Source organism: Syngnathus scovelli, chromosome 2 (assembly GCF_024217435.2).
Source record: "Syngnathus scovelli strain Florida chromosome 2, RoL_Ssco_1.2, whole genome shotgun sequence".
In the NCBI taxonomy this organism is placed as follows: Eukaryota; Metazoa; Chordata; class Actinopteri; order Syngnathiformes; family Syngnathidae; genus Syngnathus; species Syngnathus scovelli.
In genome coordinates, this window is record NC_090848.1 from 13,876,889 (window position 1) to 13,904,668 (window position 27,780).

General features: G+C 39.8%; 2 protein-coding genes across 5 annotated transcripts; one reads left to right on the plus strand and one right to left on the minus strand.

The window, feature by feature from the left end:
* Positions 1-3,980, plus strand: tcea2 (transcription elongation factor A (SII), 2). Its single transcript, XM_049755159.2, has 10 exons — positions 1-206; positions 767-829; positions 1,063-1,168; positions 1,512-1,602; positions 1,904-2,013; positions 2,199-2,253; positions 2,379-2,535; positions 2,618-2,764; positions 2,860-2,931; positions 3,637-3,980. The coding sequence occupies exons 1-10, from the start codon at positions 138-140 to the stop codon at positions 3,643-3,645; spliced, it is 879 nt and encodes a 292-aa protein (XP_049611116.1). The 5' UTR covers positions 1-137; the 3' UTR covers positions 3,646-3,980.
* A 2,025-nt stretch (positions 3,981-6,005) lies between these two features.
* On the minus strand, positions 6,006-24,088 carry rgs19 (regulator of G protein signaling 19). Of its 4 annotated transcripts, none has more exons than XM_049755161.2 (6): positions 23,886-24,088; positions 18,027-18,134; positions 12,793-12,962; positions 11,863-11,955; positions 11,465-11,699; positions 6,006-10,287 (listed from the first exon to the last, which is right to left on the minus strand). In XM_049755161.2, exons 2-6 carry the CDS (start codon positions 18,039-18,041, stop codon positions 10,099-10,101), a joined length of 702 nt encoding a protein of 233 aa, XP_049611118.1. In that variant the 5' UTR covers positions 18,042-18,134; positions 23,886-24,088; the 3' UTR covers positions 6,006-10,098. The 4 variants fall into 4 exon arrangements, with proteins under 4 accessions (XP_049611118.1, XP_049611117.1, XP_049611119.1 ...); XM_049755160.2 differs by having other exon boundaries at positions 18,027-18,137; XM_049755162.2 differs by having other exon boundaries at positions 11,863-11,943; positions 18,027-18,137; positions 23,886-24,083.
* Between the last annotated feature and the right edge of the window lie 3,692 nt (positions 24,089-27,780).

Genomic DNA, 27,780 nt, shown 5'->3' on the forward strand with positions numbered 1-27,780 from the left:
ACCTGCGGTTTAGACGACAATGCCGCAGCTGGGCGCGACTCGCGGGGCATACGGCCAGCCAAAAAGGACTCACCGTGGACACTTGTCTTCCACATTCATGAAACGTCTGCACGCCCAGACTTGACAGTCCACTCGACATGTGCACAAACGGAGAAGTGGCACGCATCGGCAGAAAACTTGACAAGATGGTCCACAAGAACAACACGGTGAGTATCCGTCTCTCAAATATAAAAGCTGACATCAGCAATAAGGGATGCGTAAACAGTGATTGGTCAGAGATGCAGAGTACAAATCACTTGCACGTGTAATCAATGGTCACCCGAAATACTATTTATAGGTAGAACAAAACAAAACACTAGACATTAAAAAAACAACAACAGATAAATCAGTGTCCCAACCTTTGGGACCAAAGCACATTGCAGGCCGTATGCAGGAAATGTATTTCCTAGATTAATATTTTTAGTTATGTTATAAATAAAATTACGATATTCATGCTAAAATTTGTTTCTCAGCTCAAGTGTCTGACTGAAGCTGAAATGACTGATTAAAACAGTAAAATTGCTGTCTGAATATTATTAAGTGGTTTGATTCCAATATTTAAAGTTCAAATGTCTGTGAGATGTGATCTGAGACCAACAATGGACTGGGACAGTTTTACAGTGGAATATTTTCCATATCCCAACAGTCTGAGATGCAAGCCAGGTCGATAACACATCAAAGTCAAAGTCAAAGTCACATGGAATTGAGTGTCAAAAATGTCTTGCAGGATGGTGCTCTGGAACTGCTGAAGGAATTGAAGAACATAACAATGTCTCTGGAAACCCTGCAGGTTGATTTTAATTTAATTATCGATTATTCACTGGCGGCAGCATGTTTCATGAGTGGGTTTGGTGTGGCAATCTCTGCTCTGACCTTTCTGTGTTGAGTTTGCATGTTCTATCAGTCAAGTGCTTAACAAAGCTCGCATGTATGAGGATGTTTTTGAATGTTTAAACCTGGGTGAAAACTCATGAAACATTCATAAAATGTTCATATAAAATTAATGTAATGTCATTTGTCCAGTCTACCAGAGTTGGAATGTCGGTGAATGCTGTAAGAAAACTAAGTTCAGATGAGGAAGTACAGGATCTGGCCAAAGTGCTCATCAAGTCCTGGAAGAAATTAATAGGTGTGTGTTTTTGCAGTGGAACCTCTCGAGTCAAAATGACTTGCAATCCTTTTTATAAATCTGAAGCCCAGTAAGGAGAAGGAGCCAGATGGACGGTGTTTGTGTGTGCTTTATGTATACAGCTCAAACAATAACGATTTTTAATTATCTTATTTTTATGTTGTCAGGGAATGACCAAGCTAATTGTTATATTTAAAAAAATTAACTGCCTCACATGAGCCCCGCTCCAAAATGCAAGGCAATCAACTTTGGAGGTTCCCCTGTATTTACAAAGATTATAAATCTTCCCGTACTTAAAAGCTGGAGAAGCATAAATTGTTTTCATGTTATTTCTGGTTGTCAGATGGCTCTAAGGGGAAGTCAGAAAAGAAGAATGACGCCTCTCCCGTGAGGACAACTTCCACATCCAAGGACTCGTGCAGCAGTGAGAAAAGGTGTGTTGTATAATCACTACTTAATGTCTTGTTGTCAAGTTGTTGGACGCAAATATGAACTAAATTAGCATTAGCTGCTGTGGATTTGTCAACACTAAACGTTACTGGTTATAAATTTCACTGACAACAACATAACTGGAGAACTTTGGATCTTTGTCACACTGACTTCATGGTTGAGAGTGGTTCCTCCTTTCCCTGGAGCCTAGCTCTGTTTTCCTTTTTTAGGTTTGTGCTTTCATGTCATGGTACTGTGTGACAATCGGTTAGGTGCTAATTTGTGATCATTTTTTTTTAAATACAGCAGCAAGAAGTACTCGGTACTCAGTACATCATTCCCGGCCATTCCCCTCACCACAGACACTGTTCGGATTAAATCTCGAGAACTGTTGGTGGCGGCGCTACAAACTGCCGGTGAGGGCTAATTTTCTTTGCAAATATTTCACTCGTACATAAATTTTTTTGAATTGTATTATTTGAATTTTATTAGAGAAAATAATTATCCTGCATGACTGTGTGTTTAGAAATAAAATGATTTGCAATTCACAAATTTGCAATCTCAAAAGAGGTCTAAAAATACAAAATATTTTTTTTCTCAGATGACTACAAGAGCTTTGGAGTAGACTGCAGCCTACTTGCTGCGCAAATTGAGGAACATATCCTTTTTTTGACTCCATTGTTAGGAGAAAGTTAATTGTTAATTGCCACTGTTCCTAAGCTTGGAACGCCGCTACCGTGAGCATGTGAGGGATTTGATGTCCTTGACAGCCGGGGTGCTCACAGATTTTCGAGGATTTCAAGTCGGTAGACATGAAGTATAAAGCCCGTCTACGAAGTAGAATCTCCAACCTGAAAGACCAGAAGAACCCAGACCTGCGGCGTAACGTTCTGTGTGGAAACATCTCAACTCAGCGCATTGCCTCCATGACGTCGGAGGTCCGATTGCCTAGCAACCACTGCTTGGACATGCCGTGTGGGTTTTGCACATGTATGTGTGTGTGTGTTTCTGCTGGAGTAGGAGATGGCAAGTGCTGAGCTGAAGAAGATCAGAGAGACTCTGACCAAAGAGTCCATTCGGGAGCATCAGCTGTCCAAAGTGGGCGGGAGCGAGACTGACATGTTTGTGTGCAAAAAGTGTCAGGGCAAGGACTGCACATATACACAGGTACAAGTACACACGCACACATACACTGTAAATCTGCCCATCTGTTTTGTGCTCCAAATGCTATACATGCATGTGTGCTTTTTTTTTTTTTAAAGGTGCAAACCCGCAGTGCTGACGAGCCAATGACAACCTTTGTAGTGTGTAACAACTGTGGCAACCGATGGAAGGTAAATGCATCATAGTCATCGTGGTGAGGGAGATTTTTACTTGACTGTAGAAAAACCAAGCGGTTATTGATTGAACATATAAACACACCACACCAAAGTCAAAAGTTTGGAAGGAAAAAAGGGAAAATTAACGTCATAGTTCAATGGAGTTTAAACAAGGTCTTATCTAGTGCCATCCCCTTAATTGTATTCTATTATATTTCACATAAATAATGACATTAGCAGTTTATTTATACCAAAGCAAAAGCAGAGGGAACAAAAAACACCTACCTATTAACAAAATAGCTTGTAAACTATTTCAAATAAACATAATATATACGAGAACAAAAACAAATGGCTTGATGTAAGTATACTAAATACACCAATATAAGTTCACATATCATAATTAAGCATGTATTTTGTGTATTATTTATCAGATTTTTAAATTTTTTTCAACACAATATTTGTTAGCCTCTTTTTGAAAGCAAGAGTAATGAATTAATGAACCCAATGTATTGCAAATAAGCGGTTCGGAAAATGGATGGATTGGTCATAATAAAATACCAGCTTCCCCATCAGGTGGCAGCAGAGACCAAACATTTTTGTCTTTTTTTTTTTGCTTTCTGTATGCAAGTATTGACAGATGAAAACTCATTTTCTACTCTCTTTTCTTATTTCGTCTATCTGACAAAGATTTCTATCTTTTGTGGTTCCTTTGTCTTTCAGTTCTTCTAAGGAAATTTCGTGAGCTGTGCCATCATGATGTCAAACAAGCAGCTGAGTTTTTGGTTTGAAGGGTCGCTTTGCTTTTTGTAACATTTCTAAAAGAAAAATAAATGTACAGCATGTATAATATATTTAAGAAACTAATGATGGTATATGTGGAGGAAAAAGTACAAGTTTGTATCTGTTGGTATTTTTTTTTTTTAATATGAAGTAGCACGATGACAGACACCAAATCTCCTCCAGTTATGAGGGTTTTGTGAACTCTCAAAATGTGTTCTCGTTTTTTTGCACACAATGTTGACCAATGTTGTGCCCAATAAAGTTGAATTATTGCAAAGTCCGAATGCTGATTCAATTCTATTCATACCAGTATTTATATTTCTACGTGTGTACAGAATGCGCATATTTTTGGCATCCGCCAGCATTATTTGGAGTTCAGAGTACACCTTGCCCAGGTCAGGAAGCTTGAGTGGAAAACTAGTCACTCACTAGTGGATGAGACCGGGTGACACTTGTCTGTTTGTTGTGGAAACACGGATGAGCTTCTTTCCACACATGAGCATGGGGAAGAGGCGGGTACCTGGGGTTCTGTGTGATGTCAGGGAGGCATCTTGGAACAAAACAATTGGAGGTTGCATGGTTCTGACGGAACCTGATCAGGGGCATAAAAAAATAATACAAGGTAGTAGCTGTCAAGAAAGTGGCAGTGTGTTTATAAAAGTAAGAAAAGGTTAATGGCCACATTTGGAACAGTACACACTAGTCATACTAAAATAACGTGTAAGCAAAGTTTCTGCAAAACATTTACTATAGCAGTCAAGCTGACCAACCTTCATGATTTAAATTGCGAATCTAACCCAGGATCTCGTTTTCTAGCTTCGAAGTCAGACGCCTTATCCATTAAGTCAGGGGTGTCAAACTCACTTTTTTCGCGGGCCGCATTGTAATCATAGCTTCTTTCGAAGGGCCATTATGACTGTCAACCCAAATAAATGTATGAGCACCTCATATTATAGACAGTCAAAGCTACAAAACAAACTGACAAATAACTCAGACGAGTTGTTTGAAACCCTAACCCTAGCTTCCAGGGGTGTTGAACTCCAGTCTTCGGGGGCCGCGTTCCAATATGTTTTCCAAGTTACCCTCGTTAAACACACCTGAGTGAAAAGATCAGTTCATTTTCACGTTCTGCAGGAGCCTAATTTTTCACACAGGTGCACTTAACGAGGGAATCTTGGAAAACAAAATAAACTGACAAATAACTCGTTTTCAAATAAGAGGAGTAAAAGCAGGTCAAATATTTTTAAAAAAAAGATATTAAAAGTGAAGACAATTTGCAATTCTAGTAATGACATGAATTTGATGCACAATTTGTCTTCGCGGGCCACATAAAATGATGTGGTGGGCCGTATCTGGCCCCCGGGCCTCGAGTTTGACACATGTGCATTAGGCTACATACCATGTCGAAAAACCGCAACAAGTGAGAGCAGGGCAATGATTGAATGAAAAACCCTAATTGGACACCTTAGCCCTAGTTAGAAACCCTAGCCCTAGTTGAAACACTTTATTTGATAAGAATAATGATTGAGACCTTTGATCAGGATCTTGCTAATTGCTGTAATTAAGATTCAGCTCACAAAACGTACATATATTCCCAAATTGTTAAAGTAGTGCTTTCAGGCTGTGCAGTTTAACATTGTTTAAGTGAGCAACACACAAACACATCTACAATTGAGAAAATGGCATTTTTTTCGCTTGGTTTTTGTCACTTTGTTGCACTGAAAACTGACGTTGGGGGGAGTCAGCGCAATAAACATGAAATCAGAACCCAAACACTTTACTGATAGTATTCAAGAGTTGGTTCAGACTGAACCACCACTGCGTGCGGGTGTTACACAAGGGATTCCTCACAAGCAGATCAGATTACAATAGACTTCAGGAAAAACTGAGTCCGAACTATAAATTGACGACGTGTTTAGTAAGTTAGTGTGTGAGTGTTGTGTCAACAATGAGCATTTCCTCAAGTCATGTTCACTTTGGACTCCAAAAAACTGAGAGCTTCAACGCCTGGGACAGCAAAAGCATGTATTCATACTTTGAATATTTTTCCCAGCTTGACAAGTCAGTGGAAAATATACAGTCCCCACTAAACATATTTGAATGGTAAGGTCAATTCAGACCAAAAGATGAATACACCTCTCGATATAAATAGCTTTAAATAAAAACTTGAATTTTGAACTTTTGATTTGATATCCAAAGTATAATTCCAATACTTTTCAACGAGCCAGTACGTAGTCATTTGTGCTACAATCGTGATGCATTAAATCCCATTTAAAAGAAACAATCACAAAACAAACACATAAGGCAGCTTGTTGGATATTCAAGACTTTCTCTTTATATATGTACAATTAAAATCACAGTTTTTCAACCAAATATAAAATAAATAACAAGAATAATACCAAGATAAATGCATTTAGTGACCGGTTTTGTTAAAAATGGGCTTTTTTCATATTTGCCAAAACTTCCTCCATAGACTGACTCCGAGTAAATTTCCCACAAGGCATCACTAACCAACCACAGCATTTGGACCAGTGGCGCAACATAATCAATTTGAATACATTTGCTGTATTACAAAGTTGCTTTGTAAAGATAATGCTCAAAGCGAGCTATGTCTCAATGAGCAAACAAAAATAATGCTCTTGTGTTGACACAGTTCTTCACTACTGAAAACTAAAAACACATGAATAAACATTCAGTTGCTACATGAAAACGCCCATGACAGTGTAAAAAAAAAAAAAAAAAAAAAGAGCACTGTGATCTTTGTAAAAGCACATTTGGATGAGTTATTTTATTACGCAAGTGTCCCTAATATTGTGGTTTTGCACTTGTGAACGTTTCTCCCGCCTCCTTCCTGAATCCACCAACCACAGTTGTGCCCAGAGGCTGCCGGCACCCAATCAGGGGGCCGGGGGCAAACAGTGGTGAGGTCAAAGGTGAGAAGTCACAGAGGCAGGGGTCAGCAGCAGCAACCAGGTAGGCCACCCTGGTGTGTGCGTGTGTATTTGCATCACTATACTTACAAACAAAACAATTTTGCCTTCGGGCTGCTGAAAAACAATTGAACTATTGTATATGACATCTCAAGACACTTCCCAACATGTAACAGCGAGACATTGGTGGGGTTTCGACACAAATATGGAACCTCTAAAGTCGAACATCCCATGGGTTGCACAATTCCACAATTTGAGCCCATATTTGGGTGAAAACATGTTTCAAACTGCCGTAATATTGCTTGACTTCCCTTTTATTAATCTCAATTCAATAAACATCAACTGTGTGGATTGTTCATTTGGCTTTTTCCTGAACACTTATTTCATAAGTAGAAGTTTCCTAAACAGAGTGGAGGGAGAATAACACGAGAAGAAAAAAAAATATATACTGTACACTGTAAGTTATGTTAATCAGTGGCCTAAAATTCATGCCAGATTCCGGTGTCACACAGTTTGCAAACGGAGACACTTGTTTTTCAAAAGTTAAGGCAGATATTGTTTTTACTCATATTAACATTTCTATTTACACTTATTTGTGAGTTATTGGTGAAAATGAATGTTTTTACATGTATTACAACTTTGGCATTGGTCTCTTACGATTTTTGAATGTGAATAAAGTGGTGCCATAGTATATGTTCGACTCGACTTGAGTTTTTCGAGATACGAGCTGTCATTGGCCGATTTTTTTTTTTTTTTTAATAAAAACTTTCTATATGAGTATGTTTGGTGGCAGTGAACTTAGTTTGGAATTGGAGGTTGACTGGCATCCCACAACAGATTGTGTTCGACCTAAGAGGTTCCAGTGTACTTATAAATAAATAAATACGCCTAAGTCGAATCTCCGAAGTAATGATATAAATACATTGCTTGTGTATCTGCGTCACCCCACTTCTGGTTTTTGAGGGAAAAAAAAAAAAAAAAAAAATATATATATATATATATATATATATATATATATATAATTTGAACATTGGCTGTTAAGAAAAGTTTAGTTGTAAGAAACACAGTCAGTTTCACAGAATAACATGTCTGAAGTATGGTGATATAAATACTGTGTGTGTGTATGTGTGTGTGTGTGTGTGAACTCCAGTTTTTTTTTATTGCAGTTTGAGAGAGTTGCATCATGTTTGGATCAATTCAGTCCAAAAAGGAACCACCTCTTTTTGCATCAAAAAAAAAAAAAATCCCAGAGTGTGAAAAGTGACAGACACAAAGAAATAAATTCCAACAGATCAACAATGGGTCAAATGCCATTGCTGTAATTTTGAGGGGGGGGGGTCTCTTGTTTGAGTTTGTAAATCAGTAGTCAGCATCCATCATGAGTCTATCACAGCAATGAGAAGAAAACCGTTTTGAGAAATGGTCCTGTGCTTTCCAGTTGGCAAAGGGGAAGAAAGACAAACCCTGAAAGAAGGCAAACAAGGCTTGTAGGTGGGCGGAGTCAAGGTCGCCCTCCACTCAGTGAATCTTAAAGGTGATTGGCTGGTTAACTAGCTTTGGGAATTGAACTTCTGCAGTCTTTCGGGCCGCCCGAAATATCAGGTGAATTGGAAAAAGACAAGGAGGGACTGCCAATGAGACTAAATAGACAGAAATAATTGTGTGCTGAAATAAAATGTAGACATGGAACCTAAATACAGCTTGAGATTTAAATGATATTCCAAACACACATCCCTCTATTCTCTATGGTGCTCAGGGCCGCCTTTGCAAAGCATAAGTTGACATGCTTCCAAAAGACATTACAAGATGGGAGGAAGTAATTAAAGTTTTTTTTAATACAATTAAATATGTTAGATGATAAATATTGAAAGTAAAAAAAAAAAGTGACTTCATGGAAAATTGCTCTCAAATTTTTTTAAATCACTTTTAGCCACATTGACTAAAAAGTTCCATGACCCAGTGCCGACCCTGACATACAGAGTTAGTTAGTTTGTTTATTGCAACGCTCATGTCTCATACATCTTAAGAATGAGTTTGTTTACATGACATAGGACAGGCGTTGTTTGGGCAATGGTGTACGAGAGCGAGTACATTCCAACTTGAATGAAGCAACGTAACTCTAGCAAGCTGGCATTTTTTAAAATTCTTGAAATGTCAGGATTTTGACAGTACAAGGACCCCCTGCCCTCCTGACAGCAACGTCCTGTACTTTAATTGGATGAAAAGGTTGAATTGATCGAAATGATAGTGGGTGTGTACTAACTTTAGCCAAATTTGAGTTAAAGTACAATTATTTATTAATTAGTCAATCAAATTATACCCAATCAAGTTAGTTTTCTTACTGTTGTGCTAGTAGTGGGCTAGTATTTGCATAGTCGATAATAACAGATAGTATTATAATCATAACAGTAGTAGTTTTTACATGATATTTTTATTTGATCCAAATCTCTAAATTGCCCTTCGCACTGCAGTAATTCTACCTGTTTGAGTCTTTTGAGAAGCAAAGCTCGCTAAGATGTCCCCACTCATCGAGTTCTTAAGTGACTCGGCGATCAGAAGCATAAATCATGACACTGCACAACACAATGAGCTCATTCATGACCTGGCATCCAAAAAATGTTAAAGGCACACGCGCATATTCACTTTAGATTTTGTTAAAGTTATTTTTAATTCATATTTATGTAAGTCGGGTTGACAGCTATTAAGTGTTTACTGTTGAACAAAAACATTTGGAAGGGGGGGGAGAATACATTCTCGCTTAGGGCCCCGGTTTTAGTCCGGGACTGCCCCTCCTCATTCAAGTCCTAGCTGACTTTAGCTGAGAGGCGGCGTACGCCCTGGATTGGTCGCCAGCCAATTGACAAACAGTCACACTGCCATTCACACCTACGGACCATTTTGAGTCGTCAATGAACCTAACGTGTATGTTTTGGAATGTAGGAGGAAACAGACAAAGAATGTGGAGAAAATGTGCTAATGACTTATCCATAGCACATATTGAATAATGCTACTCTAGATTTAAATATGTTACCGCTAATATTATTCAGTAGTTGGTGCTGGTACTTTAGGCTTCATTACTGTTCACACGATAGGGACATTCATTTTAGCCTCAGCCGGTTTGTAATCGAGCTTAATTCCTCTGGTTGGATTACCAAAAGTGTCTCAGATGACAAAACATCATCACTAACTATCAGTGGCCAGTTGCAGTTCTAAAAAAATAAGCACTGGAAAGGAACTCGAGCAGAGGCAAAGTTACGTGGTTAGACTGAATGTGCTCTGATGAAATTTTTTGGATATTAAAAGAATGGAAAGGCAGACGAAAGAAGAAGGTGGAGAGAAAAGGGAGGTACGCAAGAGGGCGGTTGGCACAAAATTTAAAGTCTTGGCAGTCATGGCATCGATTTGGGTGAGGGCGGGTGTCACTTATCGGCATATGAAATGGTTGGTGGGGAGGCGTGTGGATGGTGCTGGACTAGGACTCGGAGGAACTACGTGAGTTGCCGTGAAGGAGCGACTTGTAGATGCTGGAGGAAAGGAATCGTGGGTAGGAGTCCCTGTGCATCAATGTGTAGATCTGCAGCTGGGCATCCTCAAAAGTGTGAGGTGTCGGGTCCTGCATCTTCCTGTTGATCACCTCTCGTACGCGAGCGTCCAGGCTTACCTGGACGGAAAAACAAAAACCTCGCTATAGAAGATCACTCATGCGGGGCTCCAAACATCTTTTCTAACAAATCCTGATATACCATCCCAATTCTTCAACTGAACGGGACCACTGGCAAATAGAGCCATCTCCATACATCTCAGTCAAACGCTAAAGCGTGCATCAAGCATGAATGCATCCATTTAGCATTCACATAGTTAGAGGCACTACCCTCTTCTGGTTAATCTTATGTTATGTTCTTAAGTTTGCTCTTTGCTCCTATTTAGCAAAGACACACACACACACGTGCACGCTCACACAGTCAATAAAGCAAGGTCAGGCGTGCAGACAGAAACCAGGCAGGCTACGACACCGCCGAGTGTGTGAATGTGTTTATAAAAAGACTCTGATGCCAGAGAGCCTTGACAGCAACTATTTACTATTTCCTGTGCGCGTACGCACATGCGCACACACATTCAACCACGCAAGCGCTCATGCACGCAAACATACACAAAATTTAAGAATGAAAGAAAATTCGCCAACAAATACGCTGGTGAAAAGAATTTTGTTTGGGGCGCTATGGCATATCGAGGGGCAGCTGACATCCTCATCAAATGTCTTGGTTGTCGAAAATTAATCTATCAGTAACAAATGACTAAATTCTAAATTCAAACGTTTATTTGGTTATGTGATATTTTTCACATAAACATTTTAAGCACTGTTTATAATTCACACCATTTTACCTGTCGCCGAGCATCCCAGTGCGACCGCCTATGCTAGCCATAATTGACTTATTAATTTTGAATTTATTTAACTTGAAAGTCTCCTCCAAAAGTAATGGAACGCCAATACAGCAATAAAGACTTTGAACCTTTGATTCTGTACATGCCACACTGCACTCATCAACAAAAAGAACATAAACATCAAAGAATCAAAGGCCAAATTGGATTTTGCAAAGTGCAGATATGAGTCACAAAAGCATTGGAATAAAGTTTTATGGACTGATGAGACCAAAATATAACGGCCAAAGTATGGAGAAAGGAAACATTATGATCCAAACACAAAGTATGGTTTAGGGAATGTCATAGCTTGGGCCTTGCACGGCTGCTTCCAACACAACAAAAGGACGTCATCATGAAGTATTTTGTGAAACACATTCCAAATGGTTGTCACAATCACGTTTGTCCGACTTTCCTACCTCTTTTGGCGACAGTATGGAAATATAGTCCTCGTAGATGGAGCGCACCTTCTCCTCCATGCTTTTCTTGTTCATTTCCTGTTTGAGGTCTTCACAGGCCAGCCAGAAGAGCATGTTCTCCTCACTGTACTCCGTGCGTAAAAACTCCCGAAAAACATTGCGTCCCGCCGGGTTCCTCATCAGTTTGTCGAAGGACTGGGCCCAGAGTTGCATCTCCTCAACTGAAGGTTTGGTGCTGATGAAAAAAAAACAACAGACATTTATTAGTTAGCATACCACTGAAAGGTTTGGGAAAGATCATGAACAGGCCGGGATCAGAGGTCCAAAATGTAATGGGCTCTTCCTCGGCCATCAACAAAGGTACTTTAGAAACTGGTCCATGTTCAGTGTGGACTTACCAAGCTTCACAGTTTGGTATTGATTCCATCTTGTTGTCTTGTGATATCCTCTTCCTCCTACGCCTCCTTTCATCTTCATTCCTGATGGTAAGACTGACATGATAAGATGGCTTTCAGACAGGAAACACACACGCACACACGCAAACACACACACGCACGCACACGAGCATACTCATGCGCACACACGAAAACGTTTAACACACAACCACACACGGATGTTACTACACCATCCACTAACAACACCCAGCACAGTTGTGTTAACAGCAGGGTGTGTGTGTGTGTGACAGAGATTTCCGCAGACAAAAAAAAACCAAAACCCACAGCTCAGTAAAGGCAATGCACTGCACAGGTGTCCACATTCTTATCCAAAATTTCAAATCAGTTTAGCTAGAATTTTTCTTATACATTTTTTTACAACAAAGCACAACCTTCTTTCTCCATGTACTATTTTAAAAGTTTTTTTCTAGCACAAAAGGATTTTTGTTTCATTTATTTCATATTTTTTGACCTATATATATCTTTTTGACCTATAGTCATATTTTGTTTGACCTATAAAAGCTTATTTTGATTTTACTTTATTATAAAACCTGATGTGCTAGAGAAAATCATTTAAAATCAATTTTAAAGTTTACTTGCATCACTGATTTGAAAAAAAAAATGTTGATCAATGTCCAATTTGGAAAAAAAGGATGAATTAAAATTCTATCTAAATAATCAATTAAAAATAAACTCAATGATTGACTACAAATGCATTGAACTCAAGTTAATTTACAAGCAAATGGAACTAAATCTGTAATTCTTTCATAGCCCACAAGGGGGCGCAAGCATTGCCATTCTTTAAGAGTCAAGAAAAGAATGACTTGCTCATTTTAAACATCTCATCATCCATATCTGATCGGTCATCCCCAATTTTTTTTCGGTGTGTCCTACCATGAGCAGCTGCAACAGCAGCACCAGCAGAAACAGCAGGTGCTCGGACGCTGGGAATTCTGCGTCGTGTTCAGGCCTTGCACCGCCGGCCCGCTCAGTGGCGCCGTTTCGCTCCGACCCACACCCATGGCCAGCTCACCCTCTTGCTCGGCCGGGATCGGACCTGTGTACTATAGAAACAGAGAGCTTGTCATACATTTGGACTTTTCTTGAACATCCAGTTTTGCACTGCGAGTCTGTAAATAAGTGATGCTAGTTTTCCCAAGCAAAACATAAAGATTGCACATCCTAAATATTCATTTTTGTGATAGTATATTGAGATAGACTCCTTGTATATTTTTATATGCCTGGCACAATAAAGATGATTTTGATTCTGACGTTGGTTAAAATATTAGACATATTAATAGTGGAAAACAAGAAGAAATGTTGAGGAATAAGGAGACATGTTGAGAAGAGGAAGTGAGAGAAAGTCAGTGTGATGCATCATGTGATTGAGCTGTGATCACGCACAAGCGACCACGCGCATACAAACACACACACAAATGTTGAAGGGTTTTTCTGATCATGTTTGATTCTTGTGTGTGTGTGTTGGGGGGGCGGGCTGTGTACGTGCGAGTCTTTGCGGGTAGCAGTCCATTTCGGGTGATAACGACTAGAAAATGGACTTCATCAGATCCATTTCCCAAAGTTAAAAGCCAAATAAGTCAAACTTAAAGAGCTTTCAGTGAAGAAAGAACAGCACTACTTTCCTGTGTCCAAATTTTGCAGAGTGACCAAATGTGTGTGCGTGTAACAGTCATTGGGTTGCGCAAAATAATCGGATTAAGTGTGATTACATTAGAAAAGACTCAGTAATCATACACTTTTGTTCACAAAAGGAAAATTGTCAGTTCAACTCCATCACTGTCAATATTGCTTGTAAGCTCAATGACATACCTACATGGATGCACATATGAGTTACAGGCGTGTGATCGTCTTAATATCATAGATAACTTCTCAAATTGACACTACTTTTTATTCTCCATGCAACCGAAAAAAGTCTTTACTGAACAATTGGCGACACAGTGGGGTTGCCGACCTTTTGGAAACTAAGAGCTACTACTCGGGAACTGATTAGGGACGATTAATACCACTTTTTTTCACACCGATGCTTTTAAAATTTGTATTTTATGAGCACATTCAAATGTATGATTTTAATTTCCATTATATGCCAGGGAAATTTTTCATTTGAAATGAACCAGCATTCATGAATATATTGTGGTTAACCATTGAAGCTCCACAAAAAAATATAAGATAACATTTAATGACGTGTGCATTTAAAGTCATATTTCATTCATTGTGACTTTGAGCTGTGAGCGGGTTGGCATTCAGGCCCGGCTGATGAAGATAAGCGGTGAAGTGAATGAATGGATAGATAGCCCATTTGTGCCTTTTTGTGGCTTGCAAAGTTCAATATTGAGTGTTTCCCAACTTCCCAAATGGTTTTGTCCTCCTTTCCTCACAGTTTGACACACTCACAAACACACACAAAGTAGATCTTAAGTAATGAAGCATTGATGTCGAATATAAATCCGATTTATTGGGGTAGTTAATCGCAACACTTGCCTGCATTCATGTGCAAGTATCAGCCTCAATGAATGGGAGGGACAGAGGTTGTCACATTGCCACATCAAGACAAAGTAGGAAGGAAACACATTTGCGTCATATTTCATTGTCATTACTAAATGCACGTCAGTCGCTATGTGATCGATGACAATGACGAAAAAAAACATAACATCAGACGGTAAAATACAACATGCGGGCTGGAATTTGTGGTTTAACTTAAGTGTTTATTTGAAAAGCCAACTGCAGTTTTAGACTTACCGTATTTTTCGGACTATAAGGCGCAGCGGATTTTAAGGCGCACCTTCAATGAATGGCCCATTTTAAAACTTTGTCCTTATATAAGGTGCACCGGACTATAAGGTGCACCATGTATGCATCATGTCAGATTTTTAATCCAAATCAAATCATTCTCCCTTTTATCTTTTTTATTTCAACTTCAGACGCAACAAATTACTTTATAATCACAAAATAATGATCCATAGTCTTTTTGATTCATGATTCATAGTCTTCAGCGGGCTACTTATGATTGATTTCATGACACAATGCTTCGGGCCAGTTTAAATTTAGGAATTTGGTCCATATATAAGGCGCACTGTCGGCTTTTGAGCAAATTTTAGGTTTTTAGGTGCGCCTCATAGTCCGGAAAATACGGTAATCTTGAGCCACGGAAAGTAAAAGCTTACGAATGAAGTGCCCACATTGTCCTGGAGATGTTCTATATCGATTGATGTGAAATATTTATATCATGATAAACCTTTTAACCATATCGCCTGGCCCCAACTCAAGCACATTTCAATGTTTTTCTTGGCATTCACTCAAACCCTGCACAGGTGTTCTCCAGAAGTTCAGCCAGCAGCTTTAGTGGAAGACCATATGCAAAAACCTGCCCAAACATGTTGGAGACGTCGTTTAAGTTCTGCTTTGCCCCCACCACACACCATTCTCCTCTTTAAAAGCTTTGTGTGCACACGCTAAAAATACTCAGCAATATTAATTAATATGTATTACATGCAAGCAGAATTAAAAACTCAACTAAAACATCCCACTGGTACAGCTATAGTAGACTTACAGAATCTTTACAAATATTTTCTTTTACGTACATTGTTGTAAAAAACAATTTTCAGTCACACAGACATAGAAATTTTATGTATGACAGGCCAGTAGTCGCCAATGTCAGCTAAACAAACAGTACACACATGTACACTAACTTGCTGACCATGCCATTTGCTTTCATATCCACTACGGCTCTTCTTCAAATCTCTTTTGTCTTTTGTAAACCGCCCTTTTAAGACCGCAACCCCGCCACCCTTTGAGTGTTGAAGCCAGTAAGATTTCAAAAGCTAACAAAAGTAATTTAAAAAATCCTTCCGTTAACAAATAACTGAAACTGCATCTTTATGTTTGCAACTAACTACATGCTGGAAAGTTGTAAGAAAAATGTCAATTTTCATCAATATCATACATGAAGAGAAGAAAATCAGAACGGTAAGCTTTCAACAACACACGAGAGGGAAAACTTTTCAGTGCACCTGTGTCAGTATGAAGAGTAAGCCTTCGAGTCAAGTCAAAACTTATACGAGTAATAATCAGGAGAGCTCACCAAAGAGGAAATGAATCAATGTGGAAGAACGGCACCAAAACACAACGACCTCTTTGCAGTTGTCGCCAAACTACCAAGACTTCCAACATGTCTTCATTAAGTGAAGGAGGAAGGGAGCGTGTAAAAAGCGTTGAGAGATGGCAGACAGGAAATCGAGTCTGGGTGTGGGAGGTGTGCAGAGGATGGCGTTCATTGTGACACTTCTTGGTTTCACTGCGAAACTTGATGAATCAGGCAAGGCATCTGCACCCCGACAACTCGCTCGAGCTGCTTCCAGTCTCGACTTGTTCCGCGCTCTTTGGAAATATCTCCAAGCCAAATTTGACACAAACTCACACTACAGATGTCAGGATGAGGGGTTTATAAGATCAAGGTGAAAGCACTTTAACACAATAGTTCAGCATGGTACAGATTAGCAAAAAACTGACCAATCGATGCACCAAATTCCACTATCTCAAAAAAATTCATATTTCTTTGCATTTGTTCGATTTAAAAAAAAAATAAAGATGGACATGCAAATGTTGCTAAAGGCTCTCCATAACTTTCACTAACAACCCAGGCTAAACTTAGCTCCTCCCCGACACACAAAGCTGTTAGTCTCTCAGTAAAGATGTATCACTTTGACATTAATTACTACTCTCACGGCTTTGGTGACATCTTGTGGCATGTTAAGAGATTTATAGAAGGAGCAAAAAAATGGAAATAGTTTCTCTTTTAGCAACTAGCAAATATATCTTTCTTCATGTCTCTATGCCAGTGGCATATAGTGACAACTCTTAAATGATCTTCCATTCGTACAATAAACCCGTTTATCCATTTGCTGCCATTTATAGAACAGAACAAGTCATGGCTTCTTTATTTCTACTTTTTATGATATTTTTGTTTGGTGGTATTGTGAGATTTTGGGTTCTTGGCTCAAAAAAGCTTGGGAAGCACTGACAATACTTGGCTTGTCTGCCTTTGGTACTTAAGGGTTGGCACTTGGTTCTCCTGCAGAAGTGGCGCAAAAAGTAATGCAGTACACAAACAGTAACCAGACTTGACTTGTTATTGGTGCGTGTAGAAACTGCAAATGAGCGCCAGACTTTAAACAGTACAGTTCCTGAACGTCCACAATCCCAGTAAGGCCCATTTTTCGCCTAAAGGCGTTTTTGTTCCAGACCGTCTTACTGGCTCAAACCACATCCTTATCTAATTATTTCACCTCATTACAAGCAGTCAAAAGTGCCATTTATGTTGAGTCATTCCATATACAGCAGCATCCTTGAGAACATTTCTGCGTGCTGTGTATTGTCTTGTGACATAAACCGCCATAAACTGAGAGCTTGAAATAAGAACTCAGTCCAAGCAAGTTTGAAGCAAGGCAGTCAATGCTTTCACTGTTGTAGTGGTAGAGCTCAAGAAGCGTCAATTCATCGATTAAGGGTTAGCTGAAAGGTTTAATCAGCATTATATATCTATATATTAGGGGTTTTATATATATATATATATATCCCTTTATTTTGCAACCATACTGCTAAAGTTAACATGTAATGAGTATCTTTGCTAATATAATGTTGAAGCGCAACGATAAAAAAGAGATAAAGATAAATATAAACCAATACAATGGCCTCCTGCTTAATAAGTGTAATGTGATGTTGTTTGTTGGAGTGCCGTTGTGCAATGTTATCGCATATTTTCCACTTCGCTCTGAGGCACATAGCCACCAATTACAAATGTCTCGCAGTACCACTTTTTGCCACGAGATGGGAATGTTTGCGCCATTAGCATCTTTTTTTTTTTTTTTTTATATGGCTACAGTGCAGACTGACAAGATTGTCGCTTCTGCCCAGTAGTTAAAACATGGCTTTGACTGTAAAAACAGCCAGACAAGCAATTGGGAAATACTTTAGTTTTTTCTTGCTTTCCCTTTTTAAGCAAATGCGTCGTGCCATCAATTGCAAATCTATGTTTATCCTAATTGTTTTATGGCATGTTTACCTTTTCTTTGAGTAAATCAAGCCACTGGGAAAAAATGGAAAATGTTTACCAGCATGTCCGTCATGTCGTGAGGGCGGCCGTTGGGGCAGCGTGCGAGTCGTCAGCGATGTTAGCAGACCAGGCTCATGCATGTCATCCCCCTTTTGGTCTGGAACCTCTTCTTTAGAAATTCACACCCATTCGGACCACACACAGAAACATAAGAAGGTAAGAGCATGGAAATGTAAATATATTATAAATACAGGTCAAGCCCTGTTAAAACCGTATTAAGATAAACAAAAATATATTGTCTCATAGTAACTGCGACAAGTGACAAGCTGAATCTGCTTTGGTCTTCTCTCATCATCTTTTTTTTCTTCACCTTCAACTGCAAAATTTTGCTCGACTTGAGGCAAACAGTATTTTTAATTGAACAACCACACGGGAGTTTAACTTTAGCGATTCCACTGAATATAGAAGAATTATGTACATCATTTTTATTGGGTACATGTGGCACTACTAAAACAAACTCAAAGATCCTTTTGTTAGGTTGAATCACAATCTTCAACTATTGTGCCTTGAGAAAGATTATATTACTTCACGGTCAGAGATCTATAAATTTAAAAATAACTTCAGCACTATGGTTGTAATCTGTACATCATACCAAGAGTTGTTTCTTATATTTTGGCAACATTATTAGCATCATAATTGCATCTTTCTTGTGGTGATACCCTTCACTTTTCTCGGAATTCGCCCTCAAGTGATTACCTCGACTTCCGTGCAGAAAGCATGAGATCGGGGTTAGCGAAATGTTTGTCTCTCATCAAGTCTGTTAGTCGACATGAAAAAAAAAACAATGCTGGAACATCTTGTTACAGGAAACCTGGCGTGGCCAATTGTAACTAGATATCAGAGAAATGCCGGCCTGTTTGGTAGAGATGTCGACAACTTCACAAACTGTCACTATTTGTTTGTTGCTTTGTCAATGAGCACAAAAATTCAAATATTTACCTCCTGGAACAGACAATTAGCCTACATGTGATGACATCAACGTGAACTTAAAAAAAAATACACAGATGTTGTGTCATTGTTTTCAATTAGGGCTGCCACAAATGATTTGCTAGTTGACCAGCAGCTTAGTTGACAAAGCGCATAATTTGTAAATTGCGACACATTGTATTTATATTTACCATAATAAGCTCTATAATATAATGTCATATAATTATGGTCAGACATTTTACATACATTCTCATATTTTTTCATTTTTTATTAAACCCTTTTTACAGGTCTCTGGGATTAACCCGCAAAAAATTGCTCCTCAAAATTAGTAAAATGCTCCTCAGATCAAGTCAATGATGAGAAAAATTGCTCCTTAAATGAAATAAGTTATTTGGAGCCTTGTTTGATGACTGGGCGATTTGGATGAGGATACCAAAAGCACTTGATAGCGATATTCACCTGAGAGGTGTCACTTTTCCATCTGTGCCTTTCAGACAAAACTTGTCAAAGTAGCAAAAAATTGTGATGATGTTTCTGCTTCGTTATGCCTCGGATTGCATAAGTGGCAAATTTGCTGATTAACTTCACTTCCAACTTGAATCTCTAAACTGCAACACGCTAAATAGTAAATATTGTATAAACACACACCAAGATGTTGTCGGACAGACACAAGGAATACAAAAGTCAAGTGGAAAAAGGCAGAGACAGATGTCGCAAGAGGCCGGAAGGAAGGGACGACAACAACGTGAGAAAAAGAGGAAGCAGTGAGTGACCTGCACAATAAAGAAAGATTCAGGAAGAAAAAGTATGTGCCAACAGAAACAGGAAAACAACTAAGTGTTAATTGTGCTTCCAATTTTAGTGCACAAGTCCAGATCTGAGGTGATGGATCTGAGAAGCTGGCCCTTACAATAAACATAGTAGTAAAATAGGATTTTACAGGATTTTAGTACCGTATTTTCCGGACAATAAGGCGCACCGGACTACAAGGTGCACCTTCAATGAATGGCCCATTTTAAAACTTTGTCCATATACAAGGTGCACGGACTATAGGGTGCACCATTAATGCATCATGTCAGATTTTTAATCCAAATCAAATCATTCTCCATTTTATCTTTTTTATTTCAACTTCAGACGCAACAAATTACTTTATAATCCCAAAATAATGATCATAGTCTTTTTGATTCATAGTCTTCAGCGGGCCACCTATGATTGATTTCATGACACAATGCTAGGGGCCAGTTTAAATTTAGGAGTTTGGTCCATATATAAGGCGCACCGAACTATAAGGCGCACTGTCGGCTTTTGAGAAAATTTTAGATTTTTAGGTGCGCCTTATAGTCCGGAAAATACAGTAGCCAGATTCATAATAATTAGTGCAACTTGAGTTTCAATCACCAGAATTTTTTTTATAACGAGCATCAGTAGCCAGCTAGCTTTTTAGTCGCCGCAATCAGTCAAGATAATGACAGAGTGTATTCTGAGTCACGCGTAGAGCTATTTCAGCTCCATAAACGGCCGAAGTTGTGGCAACACAACAAACCTTGTGAAAAGCCCAAGTTTAGACCACAACATAGAATGTGAGGCATTCAACATAAGGCGGACAGAAGAGGAGAGCATAGTATCAGGTGCTAAAAAAAAAAAAAAAAAAAAAAAAAAAAAAAAAGAGATGCTTGAAGAGTGAAAATGGACACAATCGTTTTTTTGGACTCGATAAATCACAGGTGCCAAACTCAAGGTGTGAGGGTCAGCTCCGGGCCATGACATATTTTTATGTGGCCCGTGATGGCCAACTTCATGTTCCTTGCAAATCGTCTTCACTAAGATGAAATATTACAATATTTTTGGTTACTGACCCCCCCCCCTTAAATTGAAAAATATTTGTAGAATTCATTTATCCATGATTATATTGCTTACATGTGTGATTATACATTTCTATGGGTTCACAGACATAATGGCCGTTCGAGGGAAACCATAGCAACGATATGGCCCGTGACAAAAACGTGTTTGACACCCTTGTGATAAATGGTCATTTCCATGCATGTTTTTTTTTTTTTTACACATCAACATTCAGTCGCGGTGCTTCGTTCCCTATCCTGTCAGTCATCTTGCTTACTTTTTGGACTTCTGTACAAAAAGCAGGCCACCGCTGTGAGCCTCAGCGTCAGTTTATATATAAACATGTCATCAACCACCAAGGTTACTATAAAGTCAAAAACTACACTTTAACAGTGCTTTAAAAAAAGTTGTTTGTTATGAAAAGTAAAAATTATTCTCTTTCTTCTGTGATTCTGTGTTTTAATGACTGTTAAGTTGGACTTTCAAACTGCAATGCAAAACCTATGAGTGTATTTCAACTTAGTCTTTTTAGACTTTCTGTAAAAATGGAAAACGTTGCATGTGGATGATAATGAATTGACCAATGAGACATTTAAAATGTTAAACGCTCACAAATGTACCCATTCATTATCTTTCTACATACATCAATAAACTGTAAGTCTTCACATTTTGTGAGCGAAAACATGGTGACAGTGCAATTTCAATCATATTGTCATAAAATGTTGATAGTACAGCATGCATCCTGTATCACTGTATGTTCAGATAAGTAAATGAATTTGGGACTAGATTTCAGGATCTGCCAACTCTTTTGCTCTCCAATGCAACGAGAAGTGTGTGTCCCTGTATTCATCAGCCGCAAATTAAGATATTAATTTGGATATTTTTAGTATGGGGGGTTAATCAAATTTTAGTATAGCATGCTCAGAAAAGGAAGGCCTGGGCAGTCCTGAGGCTTAAATCCATCCATCTATCCATTTTCTGTACCGCTTTGTCCCCATGGGGGTCGCGGGCATGCCGGAGCCTATCCCAGCTGTCATCGGGCAGTAGGCGGGGGACACCCTGAACCGGTTGCCAGCCAATCGCAGGGCACATAGAGATGCACAATCACTCGCACTCGCACTCACACCTAGGGGAATTTGGAGTGCTCAATCGGCCTACCAAGCATGTTTTAAGGATGTGGGAGGAAACCAGAGTGCCCGGAGAAAACCCACGCGGACACAGGGAGAACATGCAAACTCCACACAGGGAGGGCCGGAGGTGGAATCGAACGCGCACCGTCCTAACTGTGAGGCGGACGTGCTACCCAGTGCCCCCCACCGAGCCGCCAGGCTTCAATCCACCAATTCAATTTGACATGTGTACGAGAATAAATTCATGACTCTTGTACAGAATGAAACAGAATCAAACATGACAGCAGTCTGGTGACACTCAGAACAGAAGATGAGAATAAATGAGATCTGCAAGTTACTTATTATCAGGTGTTATTAATTTGTAGTCCTTTGCTATTTGTTATGGCCCTACTTGTCCCTCTTAACCACATAATGCCTTAAGACATTCCAAATTAGTTTGAACACTACAACATGAAGAGTACGCCAGACTCGTCTGTCATACAACAAAAGTGTTGTCACAATATGACATAGAGACCACCTGTAGTGCAAGTTACCGAACAGCACAGGTAAAAACAACCCATTACTCATCAAGTTTGAACGCTGTTAACCTCAGATGTCAACGTGAGTGGTGTCAATTTTACAGTGAAGCTAGTTCCAGAGGGGGTTTCTCAACATATTGGAAAACTTTTGCCCCAAGTTATGGGCTTCCAAATATTTGTTGCCTCACCTGTTGAAATTTGGGGTTGTGTAGTAGATATACTGAAGGGCTCAAGATTCGTACACAGCTCAGTTGTGGTTTGGCATAAAAACTGACATGTCTTCATTCCCCCCCTCCCATTTAGCATGGCAGCGAATTGGCAGACGCCTCTACTGGGCCATGCTGGGCATTCCGGTGGAGGGCAGGAAGGCATTTTCTTTTCTTTTACACGTGCACCTGGCAATTTGGAGACTAAAAACTAAACTTCACAATCATGCAAATTAGGTCTAAGTTTTGGCTGAGGTGATGTTTATTTTTTTCAATTTTGGTGCAGGTAGACAGAGTTTGAGCAGCGTGGATATGGGGGGGGATGTCATATTTCATTCATAAATCTGACAGCAGCATACATCAAACCTTCTGTATGATTGTAGAAATAAAGCCTACATCAGCCTTTTTTTTTTTTTAATGTATTGAGCTCTCACAAATGACAGCTAGTCACCGGTAACACCTTCGTAAAGTTCTCCCGGCACTGCAAGCAAGCAACCCATTTACTAATTTCCTCATTCTAATAAAGTGATAATCAACAAATTGTCTCCAGTTCCTTCCCTGACGTCACACCAGACATGGGGTATGAAAAAAAATGGCATTTCAAGATTAGTTGGTGATAAATTGATTTCTCAAAACCACGTGTGATATGACTGCAAATGCAATCCAGTTTTAGTTTTCTTGATCATCCTTTCCTTACAATGCCTTTTGATAACTACTGCACGAGTTAGTACCTGTGCAGTAATCTTCTTCCTGTACATATCCGAATCAGGTGTCAGTGATACAACGAACAGCAAACACGTCATAGATTCCAAGTAAAGTTGGGCACAACATTGAGAAATCCTTCATGCTAGTTTGACTGGAACATCTGCATGAACGTCACCAGCTCCGCCACTTAACCAGCGTGTCAACTTAAGAAGCCTTTCTCTTGTGTGCGGTTTGTCCATGCAACATCAACATATTCAATGACAACACCTGGAGAAAGACGGAAAAAGTCCACAAAGCTGCTTTGGGTTGCCATTGCGCCCGCCTTTCTCGAAAATAATCAAGGAAGCAAAAAGTGGGCGAGGAATCACTTGAACGCGCGACCTTTACGTCCACGCGCCACACACCGCAGCATTATTATACGAAACCACCGCGCCCCCCACCCCGGCCGGGGGCCCGTTCCGGCCCCCACTGCTCGCTCCATGCCTGCCCTCCCCGTAGCGCTCGCTCGCCTCTCTACCGATCACATACTTACAATTTGGGCATTAAGGAGGTCCGGAGGGCGGCATCCGCGGCGCGTTCGGAGGCACATCCGCCTTTTTCGCGTTCTCTTCCGCAGGCTCCTGCTCGGGTTTTTCCCACCCAAAGAAAGAGAGACAGTGTACGCGTGTGCGTGTGACAGAGAGAGAGAGAGAGCGAGAGAGCAAGCGAGCGAGAGAGAGCGAGAGAGCGAGAGCGAGAGAGAGACCTTCAAGAAGACAGGGTAGCCAGGGAATGATTCGAGCGCATGCGCACCAAGTCCCGTCTTGTCGCTTCAAGCACAAGGGCCCCAAGTTCGCGCAACTTCTTACATACTATATTTAAATTCTAAATGTTTGTCAGACTGCAACAACGCATTGAAAAGTAACTGCTGTTATCAAGCCTCTGAATTTCAAACACAAAATTATGTAGTGCAATCATTCGGTTTAACAAGGTTTGACAACAACCACAGAAATAATAATAATAATAATAATAATAATAATAATAATAATAATAATAATAATAATAATCTCGCGTGGCTTGTGTGACTATCTATATACATTGAATTAACAGCTGACAAAAGCTCCAACTATGCAAAGCACACACGCGCACGCACGCACGCACAGCACGCACGCGTATATAAAATACATTACTGTACTCCATTTGTGTTGACAAATAATGACAGACAGACAGACAGACAGACAGACAGACAGACAGACAGACAGACAGACAGACATGAGGGGGCGCCACACGTCAAGGAGAGTGAAAGTAAAAATGGAGCTTGGGACGTAACAAGAAAAGCATTACTCCATCCAAATACACGCACACGTACACACGCACACATATACACACATATACACACGCACACACATGCGTCTTTCGCCATCCCTCTCTAGCGCCCCCCGTTGGAGAACTCAAGTGGAACTCGATCAGCACTCATAATGCGAAACAGTGGTTTGCACGACGCAGTTCTGAGATTCTAAGCTTGAATCTCACAATCTTACACACTCCTGTGGCACCATGCTGCTTCTTAAAGGTCAGTCATGTTACTCCGACAGAGTAACCAACCAAATGGTTTGAGATTGGCGATGGGAAACCGTGTGCAGGCACCTGTTGAAGGGCCATGCAAGTCCACCTATCGCCGCTTGGGGGCACAAAAGGTACGTAGTTATTTAGGAACCTGTTACTCTGTGAATTAAGACGTCGCATCATATTTTAAAGCAATTTACGAGTTTTTTTTTATTGTTAAAGTGCCGTAAACCACCCATCAGGTTGTTAAACACGCTTTGCTTATAATGTGAATCAACATATAAGTATTTAAACGAATTGGTATAGAATTGGTATAGAGAATTGGTATAATTTTCCACTTTAATAGAAAATTGCTAAGACATACAAACATATTTTGTTGTTTAATTTCACGGTTGATGGGCGTGTAGAGACCAAACTATTTGCATACAAACAACACAAAGTCAATTTCCCACAATACATATTTGTTTTAAATACTTGGATATGTCCAAGAACATATTTTGCAACCTACAAACACGTCGCTCGTATTCTGACAATTCAAAACCATCAATTCCTCCATCTTCTACACCACTTCTCGGATGTGTTGAAGCCAATCACAGCTTACTTCGTGCTAGGGTTCGAGCCCTTCAAAACCCATTGACAAAACTGACAAAAGTATTTTGTTGGTTATGCGTCCATACTGCTGCAGCTTGTGTTCATAGGTGTTTGAAATGGCTGATCCAGAAAGGATTAACATTACAGCTGAGGAAATGAAATGACCTGAAGTAAATCCCCTCTGAATGGTGCTCACCAAAATATGGTGGTCAGTAATGTGGAGGTGATGCTGCAAAATGGTCTTAAAACAAATGGCTAACACACACACATGCACACACTATAAGATGTGTATTTTATCATTGCACTGGGACAAAAGAAGGCTTGGCCACCTGGAGTGTGGGTAACATCATTGGACGCGGGGCTGAGCACATGGCCAGGAACCTGGTCACGTCAGCGTGGCGTTGATCTCGACAATGATGGTGTCCCGCAAGTCTCCTCTGGTGCGCAGCAGGACTCTTTCTTGTTACCACGCTAAATGGTGTGACAAGAGCGTGACAGACCTGGCAACATCTGTGTGAGCTCCAATTTTGGGTGACCAGAATACTTGTATGAGTTGCTGATTCAGCTTTGGTATGTTATCACGAGGAAAGGTAATGTGTATGATTTAAAAAAATGTTTTTAGTGAACACTTGAAACAACAGGCGTGCACACAAGGCTAAAAACAAACAAGTCAGCAAAAAGCTACACTATGCACACACTAAATCTGCCGCCATAGTCTATCACGAGTGACTAACAGCACATGCGGCTGCAGAAGCTCTTCTGATCAATTCGTTAATGTAATGGCTGTCATTTCTGAATGGGCTGGAAATTGTCATAATAAAGGCTAAGCCATTCATTGTCCTGTTGTTTGTGTTCAAATGGGCATGAATGGCTATTACACGGGCCATAATGGCTTCTGCATGGGGTGTTGCGCAACATGAACGTGGGCGACGTGGACTGAATGTCTGCACAGAAATGGGAATTCAATGAGAATCCAGTAGAGTTGCATATGACATATTTTGTCCTCATAAATATTGTTAACTGAAAGAAGTGTGTCTGTTTATATGATGTTTTCTGTTGATGTAGTTATTTTTTTTTTGTAAAGTGATTTGGTATGACAAGAGCTGTTGTGAAAGCGCTTTACAAATAAAGACGTATCGAATCGTATCATATCGTATCGATGTTGAGCTAAGCAGTGTTTGGAAACGAAAATCATCTGTACCAAGTTCAAAGTATCACAAAAAAACCCCAACTTATTAGCATTGTGTCAAGCAACATTTTAACATTGTACTAAAGTTGAGGAAGTCAGTAATACATAGGTGCCTTCATATGTACAGGCGAAAGATTTGTGCTTGCCAAAAACAGGTAGTTGCAGCAAACTAGTAGAATTCAAATCAATTTGCAATTAATAGTCTGAAAAAATCTGTAGTTCAACAGACATCGGTCGTTATGAGGATATCCGCAGCCCATTTCCTTGAAAAGGTTGGATTTATTATCACGCATTAGTCCACAACTCACTTCCTTGACATTTAGCTTCAGTGACATCATCTCTGAGCATTCTCTCAGAAGAAATTGGTATTTCTAGTTTGAGAAAAGGGCAACCTGTTAATGAAAATACTTTTCCTGATATGCCGCAAAACTTCAAATTGTAAGTTTGGGCAAATCATACCTCTATTGAAAAGTTCGGCGAGAACTTCTGCCAGTCCATTCCGCTTGCTAACCATGCTAACTATCAGAGGACTGTATATTGTCATTTGATCGAGCGCATGGCCATGGAGCATTTTTTTTCCCTGCCATATGCGGGAGGTCTAATCTATTCCAAATGGTTATTTTAATCAGGGCTGACGTCTAATCTGTCAATCAAAACGGAACATATTATCATTGTAAAGGCAGTACACTTCTAAACTCAAATCCTACAATATTACTTCAATAAATACGGCTGTAGTTGCCATTGATTAAGTCGTGGACCTAAAAAAGTGGCCTGTGTGTGTATTGCATTGAGATTTATAGATCCACATTTCGCTCTTTGCAAAGAATGAGACGCAGCGTCTGGCAACCTTGGTGCAAATGACCTTGCTGCAGCGTGACGCAGGCTGAATTTAAACACGGCCGTGACATTAGCCTGCCCACGCGACAACACGCTTAACCACCGTACCGAGGATGTGACACCGCATCGTTCGATGCACATTACTCGAGTCTCATTGGCTTGGTAGGGTTTGCTCATTAACGAGGGTAATTCCATTCTGTGTGCGTGTAAGCGGGAGAAAACAGTCACGTTTTTAAACAGAGCGTTTTTTTTTACAACAAATGTT